Below are 22,017 nucleotides of genomic sequence, written 5' to 3' on the forward strand. Positions count from 1 at the left end.
TGGGAGAAACTTTGGCTAGAATCTCAGCAACAGCTTCATATTCTCCTGAATTTTTAATACTGAAGACCAGCAAGAGAAACAAAGGCTTAATTTTTGTACCAACATTCTTCAGCCATTTGTTAAGGAAGAACTAAAAAGAGCTCTCCTACAATCTCACCCCTAGTGCAGTAGGGTCTGATGACATCCATTATGAAATGATAAAACATCTACCATCATCCTATATAGATCTTCTTCTCTTATTGCACAATAGAATACTTGCAGAGGAAGAGTTTCCAAATTCTTGGCATAAGGCAATTGTCATTGCTATCCCAAAACCAGTAAAAGATCCAACACAAGCAAATAATTACCGACCCATTGCTCTGACCAGCTGTCTTTGTGAGATACTAGAGAAAATGGTTAATGCCAGACTTCTCTGGTATTTAGAAAGCAACAATCTTCTCTCCAGTACACAATGTGGTTTCTGTAGACATCGATCAACTTTAGACCATTTGGTTCGTTTAGTAACTTATATAAGAGATTCATTTCTGAAGCAAAAACATCTTGTCTCATTTTTTTTTTTTTTTTGACATGGAAAAAGCTTATGACACAAACTGGAGATATGGCATATTAAAAGACCTCTATAACCTAAATCTCAAAGGACACCTCCCTAAATTTGTTAAAAACTTTCTGTCCAGGCGAACTTTCCAAGTCAGAGTGGAAAATACACTATCTCGTCCATATCATCAAGAGCAGGGTGTTCCACAAGGCTCTGTCTTAAGTGTGACCCTTTTTGCTATTAAAATTAACTCAATCATTGAACAGCTTCATCCCACTGTAAGCAGTGCTCTATATGTTGATGACTTCACAATTTACTGTCACTCACATAACATGAGGGTAAATGAAAGGCAACTTCAGCAAGCAATTGATCATGTCTCTCTGTGGGCTGTTAATAATGGATTTAGGTTTTCAACAGAAAAACGTGTGTGTGTACACTTCTGTCAAAAACGCACTCATCACCTAAATCCTGAACTAAGAATGGGACATACTGTTGTTCCAGTAGCTACAGAAAGTTCTTGGGACTCATCTTTGAAAGAAAACTTACATTTCTAGAACACATTTGTCAACTAAGAGAAAAGTGCAAAAGAACTTTGAAACTCCTTCGCACTCTATCCTCTACTGAGTGGGGTGCTGATCGAGAATCACTGCTCCATCTTTATCGTGCACTTATACATTCAAAGCTGGATTATGGGTCCCAAGTCTATGGTTCTGCAAGACAGAGTAACTTATGATGGTTGGATTCCATCCATCATCAGGGTATATGGATAGCTACTGGTGCCTTTCACATATCACCCACTCAAAGTCTCTTATGTTGAAGCAAATGAACCGGCTCTGTCACTTCGACAGAAACAGTTATCTCTTAATTATGCCCTAAAAAAAAATCTCTCCCAGATCATCCTACATGGAATAGTATCTTCTCTCTGCATTGGAAAGCTCAATATCACACATATCAAACTACTGTACATCCTTTTGGTATGCATATTAAAGAAACTGTGCAAGCTATTAGTATAAATGTTGACAACATTAGCTACACTGAACATAACAGTATTCCTCAATGGCAGGTTTGCACACTATCCTACAACCTCTCATTTTGTCAGCTACAGAAATCTTATACCCCATCATCGATTTACCTGCAATTGTTTAATGCACACAGAGCAGCACATGCTGATTTCTTTCCCATCTATACTGATGGTTCAAGAATTAATACCTCTGTTGGCCGTGCTGCTGTGTTTCCTGACATTATTATCTCAAATCAGATCCCACCAGACTGCAGTAATTATACAGTAGAGTTACATGCCATTCAGCCTTGTACTTGTTCATATAAAAGAAAACTGCCACCAAAAGTGTATAATTTATACAGACTCATTGTGCTCTTCACAGGCTATCTCCTCTCCTATATAATCCACATCCAGTACTTTATGAGGTGCTACACCTGTTTCACACAATGAAAATGCTTAATTTTGATGTTCATTTCTGCTAGGTTCCCAGCCACATCAGAATTAAAGGAAATTAGGCTGCAGATGCAGCTCTAAATCAGCTCATACCTTCTCCACATACTGTTTGACAGTTCCATATACAGACTACAGACAGCCTATAAGATCAAAGCTAATTGCTTAGTGGGAGTCAACATGGCAGGAAGCATTAACAAACAAATTATATAATATTAAACATGAAATTAAACACAGGCATTCTAAGTCAACGTACAAAGAAAAGGGAGGAGGTTGTTCTTGGTAGGCTCCACATAGGTCACAGTCACCTTACGCGCTCTCATTTACTGAGAGCTGATCACCCTCCCATATGTGAAAAATGCAACACGCATCTCACTATTCATCATATTATGGTAGATTATCAAAAATTTACACGAGAGAGGAACGAAATTTTCACCTATCGAACCAAGCCATATACACTCAGGGAAATGCTAGCAGACTCAGGTAAATTGCGTGGTGTTTTTAATTTTTTAGAAAGAATTAATTTATACAAACACATTTGACTATAAATTTGTTTATATGTAAATACTGTTTTGCTTAACTTAACTTTTATACATACATATTATTCATTAGGTTAAATCTGCCCAATTATGTATAACTGTAGGCCAGAGGTGTTCAACCCGTTGATCACGATCGACCGTCAGTCGCTGAGCGATTTTTGGTCGATCTCTTGTGTATTCCTCCTTACTTACAAATTTAATTAAAACTGAAAACATAATATTTTATTTATCATTATTTTATATTATTTTTAATTCGCTTTAAGTGTATTGCTATTGTTTATTTATTTATTTTTCTTTAAATTGTCAAATCACTAATTTTTTTATAAGTCCGGTTTAATGAATTAATTTAAATCAGTGGAAGTCAAACAGCGAGCCGAGTGAATACGATTATAAGCAAAGAGTAAAAACTCGATTGTAGCTTAAATATTAAATATTCCAGAGCACATTACATTGATTTTTTACTTAGGTTAAGTCCCATGTGAATATTGTAAAAAAATAAACTTTGTTTGTCTCGGTATAGTTTGTATTAGATGTTTTTGTAAATAACTCTTTTGAAGCTAACTGTATATACTACTTTAATAAGAATATGTTAGAGTGTTAAAAACAAAGGCAATGTTTTTGTTGCTGAAGCTGTACATAGCGGCATTAGAAAGACTGTTATTGAAACTTGCATGTATGAGAAATGCTTGCAGGCTCTAAGTGTAAACATCTCCGAAGTCATTCAGAAAGAGTTCAAACAACTTTCCGATGGCCGGAAACTTACAATCAAAAGAAAGCGAAGGAGAACAAAAGGCATGCCGAACTTGAAACGTAAGGTGAAAGACTCATACCGATTCTTTGGGGGGGGGGGGGGGGGTTGCCAAACTTCATGCAGGGTCTCAGAGGAGGCCTAATAAAAAGGGACTGAAGCAAGCAGAAGGGGTCCCGGTTCCAGAATTGCTGTCGGAGAGGAGGCCGCCCAGTCCAGAATCGCGTCAGAGAGACTGCCCGGATCCACATTGCTTGAGAGGAGTTTCCCGCTTCCAGAAAGGAGCTTCTCGGTTCGAGACGTCGCTAGAGAGAGAGACTACTTCTAGGCCACAGACAAGGTTTCAAATATTGCTGAAAGGAAGAGTTCCAATTGCCGGGAAAAGTTTCCAGGCCAGGTTAATGTCAGACATTCACACCAGTGTGTTGTGTTTTCATTACAATTTGATGAATCAAACGACTTCACTGATATTGCTCAGTTAATGGTATTTATTCGCATGGTATTTCAAGATTATTCAAGTAAAGAAGAACTTTTGAAAATTATACCATTATTGGGAAGTACTAGGGGGGGGAAGACATTTTTTCATTTCATTTCATTTTTTCACTTATGTCATTTGATGAATTTGTGAAACAACACAAACTTCCGCATTTTAAACTTTTGACATATATTCAAAAAGGACACGAATTCTCTATAGTCCCTAAAAAGATTCCATATCTAGATTTCCTAGTTAACTTCGAACGGAACCTCATTTATCTTTGATATGGTTAGCTAATGTGCTCCGCCTAGAAGTTGCTTCTTCACTACTTAAAGCCAAGCTTCCTCCTTCAAACATATCTCCTTCTGAAAAGAAAGTACTACATTCCTTAAGAAGCAACAATCGCCTCGTCACTACTAAAGCTGACAAGGGGAAAGCGAAAGTAATTATGGACTCTTCAAACTATAGAAGAAAACTTTCCCTGTTACTTCGAGACGCTCAACATACCAAGAACTTAATCACAATCCAACCAACAGACAACTGAAGAAATTAAACCTCATGCTAGATGAGGTCATAAGTTTGGATGTAGACACAATTGAAAGGCAAAAAATTCATTTTGCAAGGCCTCCTAGGTTTTATGGTCTACCTAAAATACATAAGACAGATATTCCTCTTCGCCTTATAGTGGATTGTATTGATTCTCCTACTTATTGCATAGCCAAATATCTAGCTAAATTATTGAAATCACACATAGGCAACTCGCACTCTTTTTTGAAAAACTCTTCGGATTTCTTAAATAAATTGAAAAATAGCACATCACAACGTATAGGTCTTATGGTTAGCTTTGATATAGAATCTTTATATACGAATGTACCTCTCAAAGAGACTTTATAATTACTTGCTGACATCTTCCCACAAGACATTATAAAGTTATTTGATTTCGTAATGCACTCAGGATATTTCTTATGTCAAAACAAATTTTACAACCAAGTGGAAGGAACAGCCATGGGAAGTCCACTCTCTCCTGCTCTAGCCAACTTTTATTTGGAAAATCTAGAAGTAGTTTTGTTCTCATCTATATTCCCTCACCCATCCTTTTGAATTAGATATATAGACGACATCTTTGCTGTATGGCCTCATAACAGAGACTCCTTACCTTCCTTTTTAAGCAGTATCAATTCCTTACATCCTCGTATAAAGTTTACCATGGAGATTGAAAAAGACAACGAGTTATCATTTTTAGACGTCCTTCTCATCCGTTCACCTTCAGGTATTCTAACAACAACGGTTTACAGAAAACCAACTTTCACATGTCGTTGTATTCTCAAAGAATCTGCCCATCATTCTTGTCAAAAAAACAGGAATCATAAAATGTTTACTCCGACGAGCCAAAAATAATTGTTCAATTCTCATTTATTACAGAAAGAACTTTCGACTATCAAACATCACATGAAACTAAATGGCTTCCCCAAAATGAGTATACACAACATCTTTTCGATTCTTACAATCCAACACAGAACAGCATAGATTCAATACGTCGAGTTCCAATTCCTTACATTTCTGGGATTTCAGAACCAATTTCAAGAATTCTGAAGAAATATGATTTAACAGCCACTTATACACCTATTAATAAATTATCCACCCATTTTCCTTTTTCTAAAGATAAGCGCTCAACTATGTCTCTACCTGGTGTATACCAAGTTCCGTGTAACTGTAATCTTTCCTACCTTGGACAAACTGGACGCTCTAGAGAAAAAAGAATTCAAGAGCATCAATCATCCATTCAACGCAACAAACCCAAGAAATTTGGATTAGCTCGGCATGGAATAGAAACAAGACACAACATCCTTTGGTCTAAGACTCGCCTCCTACACAGATGTCGCTATAAATTTGAACGTTTATTTAAAGAAAGTCTGGAGGCCTTACTTCAATGTCCTAACTTGAACCGTAATGACTGTATATCTGTGTCAAAAATTTGGGAAAGTTTAATCAGGATAACACATTAATTTTTTTTTTTATTTCCTATATTAGTCTAATGTTATTTAAGATTATTACATGAATTTCTGAATTAATATCTTTAATTTAATCATGACTCTGATAAAAAATTTTTACTCTTTTAATACTTAGCGATATGACACCACCTGGCTTGTTCTATTTGTGAATGATCAATTGTTCGTATTCCACCTTGTTTTTTAAAACTATTCCTATGTAGCCACTGAAGATGGTCTGTAATGTTCAGACTGAAATATTTGGCAAATTAAATAATATTCTTGTGTAAACGTGTATATATTTTATAATCCTAATGTCACAAGAACTTATAAGAGAGTAGATCACCGAATAACTTTTTATAGAAAAGTAGCTCGATTAGTAAAAAAGGTTGAATACCACTGCCATAGGCCTTGATCTTGTATATTTGTATTACCATCCCAGGCTGGAATAGTTACAGTGAAAAACTGTATAAAGAATTCTCTACTAATAATAACCCTACAGTAGCCACTAAGCTACTGAAGTCTCTTGACCATGCTAGAAATGACAAATGGATTAAAACAATTTTAATTTTACTCATTCCAGTCGAAAAGCTTTGTCCCTGATTAGGAAGCTTGACCCTAATACAAGGACTTCTGGTAAACTGCCCGCCATAGATCCGAAACACATTGCAAAGCATATAGTATCAATGACTAAATATCCTCAAGATAAAGTAGCTACAAGAGAGGTGAAACAAAAACTAAAAAATCTCAAAACAGATCTTTCACCATTATCACTATCTCAGGCTTTCACTTCCCAGGAACTTACCCAGGCAGTTAACTCATTGAGGACTGGGAAGGTGGCCGGACTCGATAACATCTACCCTGAATTCATTAAGAACTGTGAACCAAAAACTATTCAATGGCTTGCTGCTATGTACAATAATATCCTGGACTTTGGCATACTTCCATCAATTTTTAAAAGATCTAAAATCATTGCTGTCTTAAAACCTGGCATCGACCCTACAATTGCTTCCAACTACTGTCCTATTGCCTTGTTAAGTATCTGCCTGAAACTTCTCGAAAGAATGCTATACAACAGAATTTCTTCAAGTATACATAACAGAACTCCACAGGAACAGGCTGGCTTCAAACCTAGAAGTTGTTGCAATCAAGTACTGGCCTTGACAACCTTTATAGAGAACGGTTATGAAAAACAATTGAAAATAATAGTGGTATTCGTGGCTGCCTATGACACAGTGTGAAGAGAGGGTCTTATGTTAAAATTCCTAGAAACTATCCCATCACCAAAACTAGCCAACCTAATTAATCTAATACTAGCAGACAGATGGATACAAGTATCTCTCAATGAATCCCAAAGTAAATTCTTTAAGATTAAAAATGGCCTACCTCAGGGGTCAGTTCTTGCCCCATTGCTCTTTAACTTATATATTAGTGATATCCCAGAGACAGCATCACGAAGATTCATGTATGCTGACAATATTGCCATTGCAACTCAACATTCCAAAAAGCTGAGAACACCTTAACTGAAGATCTGGCTGTACTTGATAAATACTTTAGACAATGGCGATTACAACCTAACCTGAACAAAACTGAAGTAGCATCCATTCATTTAAGTAACATCCAGGCCAACCATATCCCAGAAGTTTACTTCAGAAATAAACAGGTGAAATTTAACAATCATCCAAAATACCTAGGAGTTACCCTAGACAGAAGTTTGACATTTAAATATCATCTAGAAAATATTGCTGTGAAATTAAAAACTCGTAATAATATAATGCATAAACCAACACACTGCGTACTACCGCACTGTCTTTGGTCTATTCCACAGCAGCAGAGTATTGTGCTCCTGTGTTGCTGAACAGCACACACGCTTCTTTAGTCAATGTCCAGCTGAATCAAACTATGAGGATAATCTCTGGAGCTTTAAGATCTACTCCTGGCTACCGGCTCCCAACTCTCAGTAATATAGTCCCTCCCTTGCTCTGCAGGACCCAAGCCTTAAGCAAACTATGGGCAAAAATAATTGAAAACAGTTCCTTGCCTATCCACCAAGACATTTCCTTCCATACTTCACAAAGACTGAAATCCTGGCACCCTGCCTGGAGGAGTGCAATACAAATAAACGACCAGAACTTCCTATGCGAGTCATGGGGAGAATATTGGTTTCAACATACCTCCAGTCTTCAAATACCCATCTCAAATCCAACATCTCGTCTGGAGGGCTTCAATCTCCCTAGACATGTATGGACCACTTTAAATCAGATCAGAACAGGACATGGGAGATGTAAGCATCTCTTGCATAAATGAAACTGGTCTGATACTCCAAACTGTGAATGTGGAAGAGGGATCCAGACTATCAATCACATTGTGCTTGAGTGCCCTATTTACTCATTCTCAGGTTCTAAAGAGGACTTTTTTTAAACTGATCCAGAATCCCTGGAGTGGATCCGGGATTTAAGGATTAAGCTTTGACTCCTGATTCTTAATTTTGATGTTTAATCATTCTAACCTAGTGTACCCCTTTTAATATGATTTTTACAATTGTTTTTATGCTGTTTTATGTAATTTGTATGTTTTATTCTGAGACCTGTACATCATACGCTAAATAATAAATAAACCATGCTGTAATTTTGTTAATATGTAAATACCATAATGCGAAACTTAAATTTTATGCATATATGCTGTATGATAATGCCTTTCTGACTCTTTAAGTATTGGTATAATAATGTTTGTTGTAATCTTACTATATGTAGATACTGCTTTCCTTGACTTGTTTTGTATACGCATATGTTAACCTGTACTGTTATCTATTTATGTATTGCTGAAACCTCTACAGTAATTTTGTTTATATGTAGATACTGCATTGCTTAACATAAATTTTGTGTGTGCATCTTATTTACTACTTTATTTTTCGAATAATCGTGGTGCTGTAGGACACCTTGTCTATTTGTGTACCTTCTAGTAATTCTGTTTATACTATATTGCTAAATTTAATTTTCATCCATGCATAATGCAAAAAGGGATTATATAATAATCCCTTTTTGCCTATTTTTGTACTGCTATAAAAGCATCTATTATAATTTTACATATATGTAGATACTGCATTCCTTGGCTTAATGTTTCGTATTTTGTGTATTAACTTATATTGTTAACTGTTTTTGCACTACTGTAATAACCTCTGACCTTGTGTATTGCTGTGCCCTCTGCAGCAGTTCTGTTTATCTATAGATGCTGCTTTGTGGAACTAGATTCTTGTACAGACATTGTTTACAATTTTCTGTAAATGCTAATGTTGTAACCTTTAGTATGGCACAGTATGACCTTTGTAGTTTTTGTGCCATATAAACCAACCAGCTAACCAACCAACCTCATGATTCAACCCTGATTAGGATAAAACACCCTTATAAATTGATCACTGAATACCTCTCCAGCAGTTACCATTCTACAACTTTCATCCATTAACTTCATCTTACCATGATCATTCTTCCTTCTACTTGCCGCATATCTAAAAAATTCTGTAGAATTTTTCTTTGCCTGATTTGCCAGTATCTGTTCATACTCTACTTTTGTTTTTCCTTACTAACCTGAGTCACTCTCCTAGCTTGTTCTTTATACTCTTTCATGTAACTTATTATTACAATTATTCATCTTGTACTTCCTACAAAATATTTTCTTTTTCCAGATTTCATTCTTAAGCTCCACATTCATCCATTTTACATCTATCTTATTTAGCCTTTTGGCCTTCTGAATACATTCACACATTGATACTTTTATGTATTTCTTTGTCATTTACCATGCAGCATTTATTTCCTTACCACTCAACTCCTCATTTCATGTTATAGCTCCAAGCTGTCTCCTAAGCTTGTCATAATCACCAGCCTTATAATTCCACGTATATCCTTTCCTCACAAAAGTCTACACATCACTAGCCACAACACAGGTGATTACTTCATAATCACTTTCACCAACTGGAGGAAAGTGTGAAACCCTCTCACAATTACATCCTCCGATGTAATCAGATCAGATCTTGAACTCTCAATCCTCGTTTGCCCTCCTTTATATGCTGTCTGAGATAGTTATCTCTCAAGAACTTAGACAATTCATTTTCCTTATTCCCAAATACTATCTCTCCATTCCAATGTATACCGTTATAATTAAAATCACCGATAATAATTACCCTTCCTTTGTTCACTAATCCAAGTTGTTTATATATTTCTTCATCACCACCCTCCACATTCCCAGGCCTATAGCAACATCCAACTAAATATGTCTTCCTCTCAACCTCCACATTACACCCCCACTGCCACATAACCATTGCCACTATTTCCCCCTCCCCTTTTATGTCTACCTTATGTGGACTAATTCCCTTGCTATCATCAGCAGCACTCCCCCTCCCTTCTTGCCCTTCTTATCCTCATGAAAAATACTGTATCCTTCCATTTTAATTCCCGTTTGAATATCATCTTCATTCAACCATGTTTCACTTATTCCAATGATTTTGGGGTGAATAAGCTCAATCACTGAAACCATTTTATCCCCCTTATTTCTGATACTTCTGGCATTTGTAAACAAACACAGCAGTTCATTTTTAGTTCTATAACTAGTCCTATCCAAGCCACATGTTGGTTGTGATTTCCCCATAATGGGAATTAAAATGGAAGGATACAATATTTTTTGTGAGGATAGAAAGGGCAAGAAGGGGGGGGTGCTGCTGATGATAGCAGGGGAATTAAATCCACATAAGATAGACATGAAAGGGGGGGGGGGATAGTGGCAATGGTTATGAGGCAGTGTGTGGTGTAACATTGATGTTGAGAGGAAGACATATTTAGTTAGATGTTGCTATAGACCTGGGAATGTGTAGGTTGGTGATAAAGAAATGTATAAACAACTTGAATTGGTGAACAAAGGAAGGGTAATTATGGAGTCATAGTTATGGAGATACTAAGATTATAATGTTTCGTTGTTATGGATTACAGTCGAAACAAGTAAGGCTATGAGACTTGTGTTATATCTGTAAGGTGCATGTGTTTCTCTGACTGGTTTGCCTGCTTTGTAGGATGAAAAAACCTGAGTTTCCGGGACTAAGATTATAATAATAATAATGCATTGAGTTACTATATTAACACTCCAACCGGCCATGGCATCACGCTAAATCTTGATACGATTCTGTAACACCTATTGAATAACATGGATAAGAAGTGCAATTTTTAGTCACTATTTCATCCACCTCAGCCAGTAGGGAGGTTAAGCCAGATATAATTATAATTTTAATTACATGATCAATAGAGTATAATGATCTATAATTAAACACTTGTTATTGTTTACTGAAGATTGCTTATTTTGCTGATGTTCCCCTTTTCCAATAGCTTCAGTTTGGCAACATTCCAAGCTGCTAAGGAATTTTTGAAGACTTATGACTTTTCCCATCTTCAGCCTTCACAGAATAAAGTGAAAAAGGAGGTATGTTTATAATATAAAATAATATAACTTATATGTATATACAGTATATATTCAGAATGATTTTGTTACACATTCATGTAATAATCTCGATATACACGAGCCCAGAAACCTCTAGTTTCTGAGATATAGCCCATTTGTAGTTACAGAACAAATGCTTATTTCTAGATATTGTTGCCTTATAGGATGAACGAAACTTTACAACAGGTATTGAAAATGACCTCCATTGAGGAATCACAAACTGGAAACTTCCTGGCTGGTGTCTAATGGCAGCTAATGCATGTTTAACACATGATTTACAACAGTCCCACAAATGGAAATTCACCACATTCATGTCAGGTGACCACAGAGGTCATGTAATTGGTCCACTCGACTAATCCACCTTTCAGAAAGGCTTTAATTAAGATATTCATATGCCTTACATCTGAAGTGTGGTGGAGCTCCATCATGCCTGAACCACATGTTTTTCCTCTGCTAATGGAATGCCATCAATCGCATCATGGAAACTATTCTACCAGGTTCTGCAAGAAGTCACAGTATGTAAGTCATATAAACCTGTTTAGCAAAACATACAGCACTATTATCTCCAGACACCTGACCATATGTTGTTCGAGAATTGCTGCTAATGTCTTGAGTGAATAACTGCTTGTAAATTTTGATTGCACCACATGTGACTGTTGTGATAATTGAAAATATCTCGCCTCATCTCTAAAAAGTGCACAGGAGAGAAATCATTGGTCTCACATACACTGTTGTAGAAACCACTGGTAAACTTTATCTGTACCACTAGAATTGGTACAGATAAAGCTGATTTTCATATAGGATCCTCCACACAACTGTGTTTGAGACATCCCTCTTCCACAATCTTCTGTATGCTAGTGCATGGATTCCATGCCACTAGATGCAGTGTTTTCCTCACTATCTGGTACTCTCATGGTTCTCCTTCATTTTGTGCTGTAGAAACTGTTATAAAGGCAATAAAGAAGACAAGTGAACATTTGAGAGCCAATCTGATGACAAGGGAAAGTCACTTAATAAGCTGACATGCATCTTGTGCATTTCCTTTGACACATCAATAATAAAAGTGCATATAAGGCAATTGAGTAAATGTGAATGCTCCCTCCAAAAAAAAAAAAAAAAAAACAGCGACATATGACTTAGAAACACTGAAACTACTGCCACCTGTTCAAATCAAGCCTGCTAGACAGAATGCAACTTCAGTCATATCTTTAGTGTCATTCCAGTCATTTATGATCATATGTTTCATCGAATTGCATCCATGTGCCACATTTAAAAGACTGTATCTTGGAAATGCATGATATATCTCAAAACAAATGGTTGGGACCTTTCCATTTGTTTTGAGGTATAGAAGTTTATGAGAGGGGGATGGAATCACCCAATATGTAACTAACTAAACATTATAATTCTAATGGTTTTGGAACTGATTGCAGCATTTAAAAGGACAGTACCAAATTTTATTTAAAAGACTATTTTATCAAAATTTTTTGATTGTGTTTGCATGAATACAGAAACACATTCTTGAAATCTTTAAAAAGTTTTATTCAAATGTCAAAATATAATTTATTATTGTTAAATATAAGTTTAACTGTAATAATTTAATATTATATATAAGTTAAAAAATTATTTCCAAAATAGAATAATTTTGCAACAAAATAGTAACATTTTGTTGCATGAGCAATAAAAAATTTTAAAAATAACCCTATTATTATTATCAATAAAGGAGATAAACGTGATATTATTATTGTAATCAACAAAACTGATTACCACAATAAAAGCAAGTTTTCAGTAATCAGTAAGGATAGAAAAATCAGAACTCTATAGTGGACCCAGGAAGTTACAGCCAAGGAAAAGAAGAAAGCACATTGAAAGTTCCTGGAAAGTAAGTCACCTTGTGCTCTTAGGGAATACAGAGAGAAATCTAAGAGAGTGAAACATTGTGTTAAATTAGCTATGGGAAAGTCATGGGAAAACTTTGCTAAGAACATTGAAAATAAATATCAGGAAGGTGGTAAAATATTCTGGAGGCTATTGAAAAAGCTCAGAAATGGAGGAAAGAATACAGTAAAACCCCGAAGTTACACTGTAGGTTGGACCAACAAAAAGTGCGTAAGTCGAATTCGCGTAACTTGGGGTATAATTTTGCACGTAATTTATACATACAAACATACAATTGGGACCAAAGGTTTACAAAAACACCTATATTTTTTAAGAAATATAATCATAATTGTAGTTTTTCGTACATAAAAAAAGAAAGTTATTTCAATGTCGATAGTTTCATAAAATCTAATAGATTTGTCTGACAGCATAATGTCTTTTTCTTGTCACGCAAAATTTCTTCATAGCAAGCTAATGCTTTTTTTATTCCTTGCCTTGTAGCTACAATTTGTTCCTCGTTAGAATCTATGTCCTCCAAAATCTGTAAACCTTTCTTTTATGATTGTTCTTACTGTGGATTCCTGTAGATGGAACTTCTTTACTAGCTCACAAATTTTCATTCTCCCTTCAAAATCCTTAATAATGTTGAGTTTTGTTTCCATAGTCAATGTTTTTCTTTTCTTGCTAGCAGTAGAAGAATCGGACTTGCTTCTTTTGGATGACATTATTATTTTTTATGTGATAAAATTTTTATCAAGAACATAACATTAAACAATCGCAAGGTTTGTAGACTATAAAAATTGTGTATGAATGGAGACTGCACGAAACACGTCAGTGCTTGTTCACAGCATGTGCGACACTGGCGAAGACGGCCAGCACCTGAAAGATACGACTAGTGGTGAGGCGTGAACGGGATGGGAATACGTACATATAAGAAACCACATAACTCCAGATTCACATAAGTAGGAGTATGACTGTACTGTAAAAGGAATTAGAGATAGAGATGATAAAGGGGACATGAAAACTGAAGATAAAGATATTCTTAATGTATGGAGTAATTACTTTGAAAGAGTCCTAAATGAAACGAGCAGCAATAGCATAATGGTAGAAAACTTTCAACAAGAATGCTATCTGGAATATATATCTCTACTTGAAGTAGAAAATACTATTACACACTTGAAATGTGGAAGGGCAGCTGGAGTAAATGTATTTCAACCAGAAATGCTGAAATATTATTATTATTATAGTTCCGGGCAACTCTAAGGAGTCGACAGACTCATCGAGGGAGGCCCTAACATCATGTCAAGAACAACTATTCGACATTGGCACAGTATCTATCATACCTTGCCTTGAACTCATTCATGGTCGTAGCACCCACAACAGACTCTGGAAGCTTATTCCACTCATTCACCACTCTCCAAGTAAAAAACCTAGCTCTAACACCCTTCTCAAACATGCTCTTGCCCAGCTTCCATGCATGGCCCCTAGTCTTCCCACCACCAGTCATATTTTCAAAATTATCTTCTGGATCAATCTTATAGAAACCCTTCAGTAATTTGAATGTCTCAATCATATTACCCCTCCTTCGCCTATCGTCCAATCTCTGCAACCCACAAATCTTCAACCTATTCTCATAAGGTTCATTCCACATACCTGCTATCATCTTGGTCACTCATCCCTGGATCCTCTCCACTTCCTCCCCATCACGAAAAAACCCTGGTGCCCATAACTGGGCACAGTAGTCCAGATGGTGTCTTATCAAGGCTCAATACAGAGGAACAACAACTTGTTTGTCTCTGCATGTTAAAGTATTTTTCAGAAGCCAAGTGATTTGATGAGCTGATTTAGTCACTTTTGCAATGTGCCCCCCTAAACTTCAATTCCCTATCCACCAACACTCCCAAATCCCTGGCCTCATCAATCTCCTGGAGTACGGTTCCACCAATGCGATATACTGCTGCTATTCTTTTCACCCCAAAGTGCATAACCTTACACTTTGCCACATTAAATTAACATTCATTTTTCCTAGCCCAGTCCTCCAAACTATCCAAATCATCCTGTAAAATTTTGACATCCTGTGCACTCACAATTGCTCTACCCAACTTTGCATCATCAGCAAACAAGTGAACACTTCCTCTCGAATCCTTACCTATATCATTGATGAACAAATTGAAAAGCAGTGGTAGAAGAACAGAGCCCTGGGGCACACCACTAGATACAAGCGTTTTTTATACTCCAATCCTGAATAAACCACTCTCTGGTATCTCTCCTTCAACCACCCTCCTATCCATCTCACCAACCCTATATCTATCCCCATCTGCTCCAGTTTACTGATTAGGGTTCCATGTGGTATCCTGTCAAAGGCCTTGGCAAGGTCCAGTAGTATCACTGTAAACCCTTTACCCCTATCCAGTTCAGCCGTCACTGTGTTATAAAACGTGAGCAAGTTACTGAGGCATGATCTACCCTTCACAAAACCATGTTGTCTCCCATGCAGTATCCCATTTTCATCTATCCAATCCTGTATTCTTTTCTTGACTAATTTCTCTCAAACCTTGACAATGATTCCTGATATGGTAATCGGTCGGTAATTTACAACAGCAGTCTTGGAACCACCCCTATGCAGTGGAACTATTTTCCCCTCTTTCCACCCCCTTGGGAATAACCCAGACCCGTGACTCAAATTAAACAAAATGGTCAAGGGTACTGACAATTCTTTAGCTGCTTCTCATACGACACGATCTGGTATACCATCCAATCCCACGGATGTATTGACATCGAGGTTATGCAATAGACTACTCATGTCCACTTCATTCACCACAATTCCAGTATAATCTACTGGTTTATTCGTTCTGCAATGTCACCACCTGGATGATATATACTTGCAAAGTGCTCACTCAGTAACTCAACTATATCAACTGATTCAGTTACCTCCCTACCATCGGCATTCTTTAACATCATTCTGCCATGTACATTTTTCCTTTTACCTGCTACATATCTAAAAAACTGTTTAGGATTCTCTTTAGCCTGCATGGCCAATGTTCTTTTGTAATCCATTGTTGCTTTTCTTACCACACTCGTTACCTTTCTGGCCTGCACTTTATACCGTTCATGTGCCTGCCGGTCACCTTTCTCCTTAAATTCCCTCCATGGTTGTTTCTTTTTTTGCAGCTCAAGCTTAATGGTGTTATTCATCCATTTAACTTCTACTTGATTTATTATTCGGACTCTAGGTATACAGTCAGCCATTGCTTCATGCAAACACTTCTTAACTGACTCCCATACACTATCAACTTTTAGTCCTTGCAGTTGTACATGCCATGGCACTGAACCAATCAAACTCCTAAGCTTGTCATACTTTCCAACCCGATAATTCCACATGTACCCTGTCTTAATTGAAAATTCCACACCTTTAGCCACCTCCCAAGTTAAGACCGTATGATCACTCTCACCGATTGGTGGCAATGTTGTCATATTTGTTACAGCCAAATCCTCAGATGTTATTACTAGGTCAAGCACTCTCTAACCCCTAGTATTTTCCATTACATGCTGTCGCAGATAGTTATCCCTTAATAACCGCATAAAATCCAGTTCCTTCCTCCCATGTGTCCTCTCCTCACTCCAATCAATGCGACCATAGTTGAAATCTCCCATAATAATTACCCTCCTTCCACTCATTTCTTCTATTTGCTTGTGCATACTGTCACCACCATCTTTTCCATCACCTGGTCTATAGCAGCACCCAATTGTATATTTAGTTCTGCTAGCCACAATCTCACACCAAATGGCCTCAAATGTGCTCTTTTCTCTATCCTGCAATTCAACTTCTGTTCTCCTTGGCTGCAGCTCATCAGCTATCATTAACAATACTCCTCCCCTCATTTTATTCTCCCTGTCATTCCTGAACACACTATACCCATCACATCAATCCCACTAGCTATATCATCTACAGTCAGCCATGATTCACTAATACCAATAACTTGTGATCTGGAAGTGCCAATCATGGCCAAAAACTCTTCCTTCCTTCAATATGGAGATATAAAAGTTTTATAGTGGCAACACTGCATAATTCAGATGGCCTGGTCAGAGGGTTGAATTCCAAATAATTGTAGTAGAGCTCTCATAGTACCCCATCTTTAAAAAAAAAAAAAAAAGGAATAAAGCTGCATGTGAGAATTACAGAGGAATTTCTCTTCTGAGTATTCCTGGTAAGATTTATGCAAGTATTCTTGAAAAACTGCTAAGAAAAATAGTGGAGAAGTTTGGAGAAGAACAAGCTGGGTTCAGGCCAAGCAGAGGTTGTCAGGATCAGATCTTTAAGACAAATAGCTGAGAATTTAAGTTTTGTAGATCCAGAAAAGGTATATTATATATAAGGGTCAAAGCTGTATAACTGAGAGGAGACCTCCACATAGCCTTTAAAGGAATGCGGAGAACCGACCAGGGCTTCTGACCTAATGTCCAATCCTCACCTTCTCGTGGTGCACCCTGTTGGGTATCTACTTTGATACTGAACGAACGAGGATGGGCTGGCAATTTGGGATTTAGCCGACCAAATTGTATTCTTATTGGTTAAACGAAAATAAAAAATGATGGTACAACATGACAAAATTTCATGCCGGCTGGGGCGTCGCCCGGTTAAACAAGGCCCCCGTTGTTTTCGCCAGGGAACCAGGGCAAACAGCGAAAAGTCAGCTACTGGAACAAATCTGAAAACAAACCCCAACTCAACATCACCAGAGTTAAAGATCGGTACTATCAACGTAAGAAGCCTGAATGGCAAAGAAATGGAGCTAGCTGAGGAATTAGATAAGTACCAGATCGACATAATAGGGGTGACTGAAACAAAAAAGACCAAAACTGGTGAGATCTTTCTGAGCAATAAATACAAAATGTTATATTCAGGCAATGACAATCAAGGAAAAGAAGGAGTAGCCATAGTATTCAACACAAAATACGAGGCTAATCTTCTTGAATGGCAGTCAGTCTCAAGTAGAGTAATGTGGGCAAATATGAGAATGGGGAACTGGACAATGAGACTTATTTGTGCCTATGGTCCCACAGAAGGTTCTACTAAGGTAGAAGTGGAGGAATTTTTTGAGGCTTTAGAAAAAGCAACTGACACAATGAAAAAGGAAAAGTTGGTCCTTGTTGGGGATCTAAATAGTAGAGTAGGAAATGATTGTGAGACATACAAAAATATTTTGGGAAAATTTGGAGAAAAGAGCAAAGCTAATAATAATGGCAAATATCTGTTGGATTTCTGCTCAGGACATGGACTGGTTATTACTAACACCATGTTCCAACATAAAAATGTGCACAAATTCACATGGAGAGAAGAGGCTAGGAATAAGAAAAGTCTCATTGACTATGTTATTGTTGATAGTGATGTTTTCTCCCTGGTGCAGGACACCAGAGTGTACAGAGGATTTGAAATTGGAAGTGATCACTATTTAGTCTTGAGCAGGATAAAATTGAATTTCATATTGAAAAGAATAACATGTAAGAAAGTTTTAAAGCGAATAAAAGTTGAGCAGCTCTCAGATGTGAACTGTAGACTAAAATACAGAAATATTATTGAAAAGAAAATGAAAGAGTTTGAGAACAGGAATCAAACCTTGGAGATTCAGTGGCAAACTCTGAAGGAAACATTGATTGATTCTGCCAGAGAGGCATGTGGTGAGGTTGTGTGCAAGGATAAAAAAATCAGAACTCCCTGGTGGACACAGGAAGTTAAAGAGGCAGTGAAGGAAAAGAAGAAAGCATATCAAAAGTTCCTAGCAAATAAGTCAGCTTTTACTCTTACAGAATACAGAGACAAATGTAAGAAAGCTAAACAGTGTGTAAAACTAGCTAAACAAAAGTCATGGGAGGACTTTGGCAAGAATATAGAAAATAAATATCAAGAAGGTGGCAAAATATTCTGGAGGTTGTTGAAGAAGCTTAGGAATGGAGGAAAGAGTGCTGTAAAAGGAATTAGAGATGATAAAGGTGAAATGAAAACAGGAGAAAAAGATATCCTTGAAGTATGGAGTAATTACTTTGAAAAACTGCTAAATGAAACAAGCAGGGATGACAGCACAGTAATAAAAAACACTGACCAGGCGTGCAGTCAGGAATACATATCCATACTTGAAGTAGAAAAAGCCATCAAAGACTTGAAATGTGGAAAGGCAGCAGGAGTAGATGATATTCGACCAGAAATGCTGAAGTATGGTGGTATAAGAGTCTTACAGTGGCTGCACTGCATAGTTCAGAAAGCCTGGACAGAGGGAAGAATTCCCGATGATTGGAGTAGAGCTCTCATAGTACCCATATATAAAAAGGGAAATAAAACTGAATGTGAGAATTACAGAGGTATTTCTCTACTGAGTGTTCCTGGCAAGATCTATGCAAGTATACTTGAGAAACGGTTGAGAAGAATTGTGGAAGAAAAGCTTGGTGAAGAACAAGCTGGATTCAGGCCAAATAGAGGCTGTCAGGATCAGATCTTCACTTTACGACAAATAGTCGAGAAAGCATGGGAATATAACAAAGATCTGTATTTAAGTTTTGTCGATTTGGAAAAGGCATATGACAAGGTGCCAAGAGAGAAGCTATTCAATACGCTGCAGTTATATGGTGTCAATGGGGCATTATATCAAGCAATACTTAGTCTTTATTTGAGTTGTGAGTCAGCAGTTAGAATTGAAGGAAGTACAGGAAGATGGTTTAATGTTAAATCTGGTGTGAGACAAGGATGTACATTATCCCCTCTGTTATTCATTATCTATATGGATCACATTATGAAGGAATGTGGTATTAAACCTGATATCAAAATTGGAGATGTTAATGTCAGCTCTTTGCTTTATGCGGATGATGTTATACTTCTAAATAAATCCGCTACAAGTCTGCAAGATTCTCTGACTAAATTGAATAGCTGTTGTAATAGATATGGTATGAAGGTCAGCAATAAAAAGACAAAGACAATGAAAATAGGCAGAATCATTGAAAATGTCAACTGTGTTGTGAATGGAGAACCTGTGGAACAAGTAAAACATTTCAGCTACTTAGGCACAATTTTTACTGAAGATGGTAAACTAAATATAGAAATAGACAACAGAATCAGCAAAGCTGGTATCGTGGGAAGTCAATTGAATAAATTCATATGGAATAAGAAAGAAATTAGTCGGAACACTAAATTAGCTGTATACAAGACTGTGTTCAAACCAATTTTAACTTATGGATCTGAGAGCTGGGTCAGAAGTAAAACACTTGACCAAAGACTAGAGACCGCCGATATGAGAGTCCTGAGAAAGATTAGAGGCGTGAACAGATGGCATCAATGGCAATATCATATTAAAAATGAGGATATTAGGAAAGAACTTGACATTGTCAGCATCCAGGAATGCATTAGCAGAGCTAATCTCAGATGGTATGGTCACTTAAATAGAATGGGAGAGGAAAGATTAGCAAAACAAGTGTTCTCTGCCAGGTTGGCAGGAAAACGACCCAGAGGAAGACCGAGATATAGGTGGATTGATACGGTACAAAGTGCCTTAGACGATAGAAATATAAGATCTGATAATGATGGAGTCTTGACAAGTAACAGACTGATTTGGAGGAAAATTGTAGATAGGAAGTTAGTAATGATGTAATTTTTTCATGTAGTACTGTCATATCCTGTACACCCCTTGAGGGTACATGGCAGGAATTTGATGATGATGATGATGATGATGTATATTATAAGTATATTATATATATCATATGGCAAGGTGCGAAGAGGAAAGTTGTTCAAAGTGCTCCAGTTATATGGTGTAAATGGGACATTATATCAAGATGCATAATCCCTATTTGAATTGTAAATCAGCAGTTAGAATTTGGGGGTACAGAAAGATAGTTTTATGTTAAGTAAGGTGTGCAACAAGGGTATACATTATCCCCACTATTCATGATATATATGGATCACATTATGAAGGAAAGTAATATTAAATCTGATATCAAAATTGAAGATGTTAATCTCAGCTCTTTACTTTGTGCAGATGAGGTTATACTCCTAAATAAATCCAGGCCAAGTCTACAGAATTCCTTCACCTAATTGAATAGCTGCTGTAATAAATTTGGCATGAAAATCAGCATTAAAAAGACAAAGATGGTGAAAATAGGTAGACATATTAAAAACATCAGCTGTATCCTGAATGGTAATCCTGTAGAACAAGTAAAACTTTTCAGCTATTTTGGCACAATATTTACTGAAGATGGCAAACTAAATTTGGAAATAGACAGCAGAATTAGCAATGCTGGTATGGTAGGAAGTCAACTGAATACATTTATATGGCATAAGAGAGAGATTAGTCAAAACACTAAACTAGCTGTATACAAGACAGTGTTCAAACCAATTTTAACATGGATCTGACAGCTAGGTTAAAAATGAAACTCTTGATCAAAGCAATGCATAATCTCTATTTGAAATGTAAATCAGCATTTAGAATTGGAGGTACAGAAAGGTAGTTTCATGTTAAGTCAGGTGTGCAAGAAGGGTGTACATCATCTTCACTGTTATTCATCGTATATATATATATATATATGGATCACATTATGACGGAAAGTGATATTAAATCTGATATCAAAATTGAAGATGTTAATCTCAGCTCTTTACTTTGCGCATATGAGGTTATACTCCTAAATAAATCCAGGACAAGTCTGCAGACCACAGATTTAAGAGTCCTCAGAAAGATTAGAGGACTGAACAGATGGCATCAATAGCAGAGCAGTATCATATTAAAAATGAGGACATTAGGAAAGAACGTGACATTGTTGGCATTCATCAATGTGTTAGCTGAGGCTAATCTTCGGTGGTATGGCCACTTAAAAAACGGAATGGGAGAGGAAAGATTAGCTAAACAAATGTTTTTTGCTATGGTGGCAGGAAAAAAGACCCAGATTG

At 36.8% G+C, this 22,017-nt stretch overlaps 1 protein-coding gene across 2 annotated transcripts in view; it reads left to right on the top strand.

The window, feature by feature from the left end:
* The window catches only part of LOC150107094 (ankyrin repeat domain-containing protein 27-like), a 515,355-nt gene that overhangs the window by 429,448 nt on the left and 63,890 nt on the right, over nt 1–22,017 (top strand). For both annotated transcript variants that reach the window (XM_090390995.1, XM_090390996.1), the window contains one exon: nt 11,105–11,198. In XM_090390995.1, the coding sequence (XP_090247121.1) occupies nt 11,105–11,198 (94 nt within the window). The remainder of the gene's footprint in view (nt 1–11,104; nt 11,199–22,017) is intronic.

Source organism: Typopeltis vanoorti, chromosome 4, assembly GCF_054136105.1.
Source record: "Typopeltis vanoorti isolate ZY-2024b chromosome 4, IOZ_Tvanoo_1.0, whole genome shotgun sequence".
In the NCBI taxonomy this organism is placed as follows: Eukaryota; Metazoa; Arthropoda; class Arachnida; order Uropygi; family Thelyphonidae; genus Typopeltis; species Typopeltis vanoorti.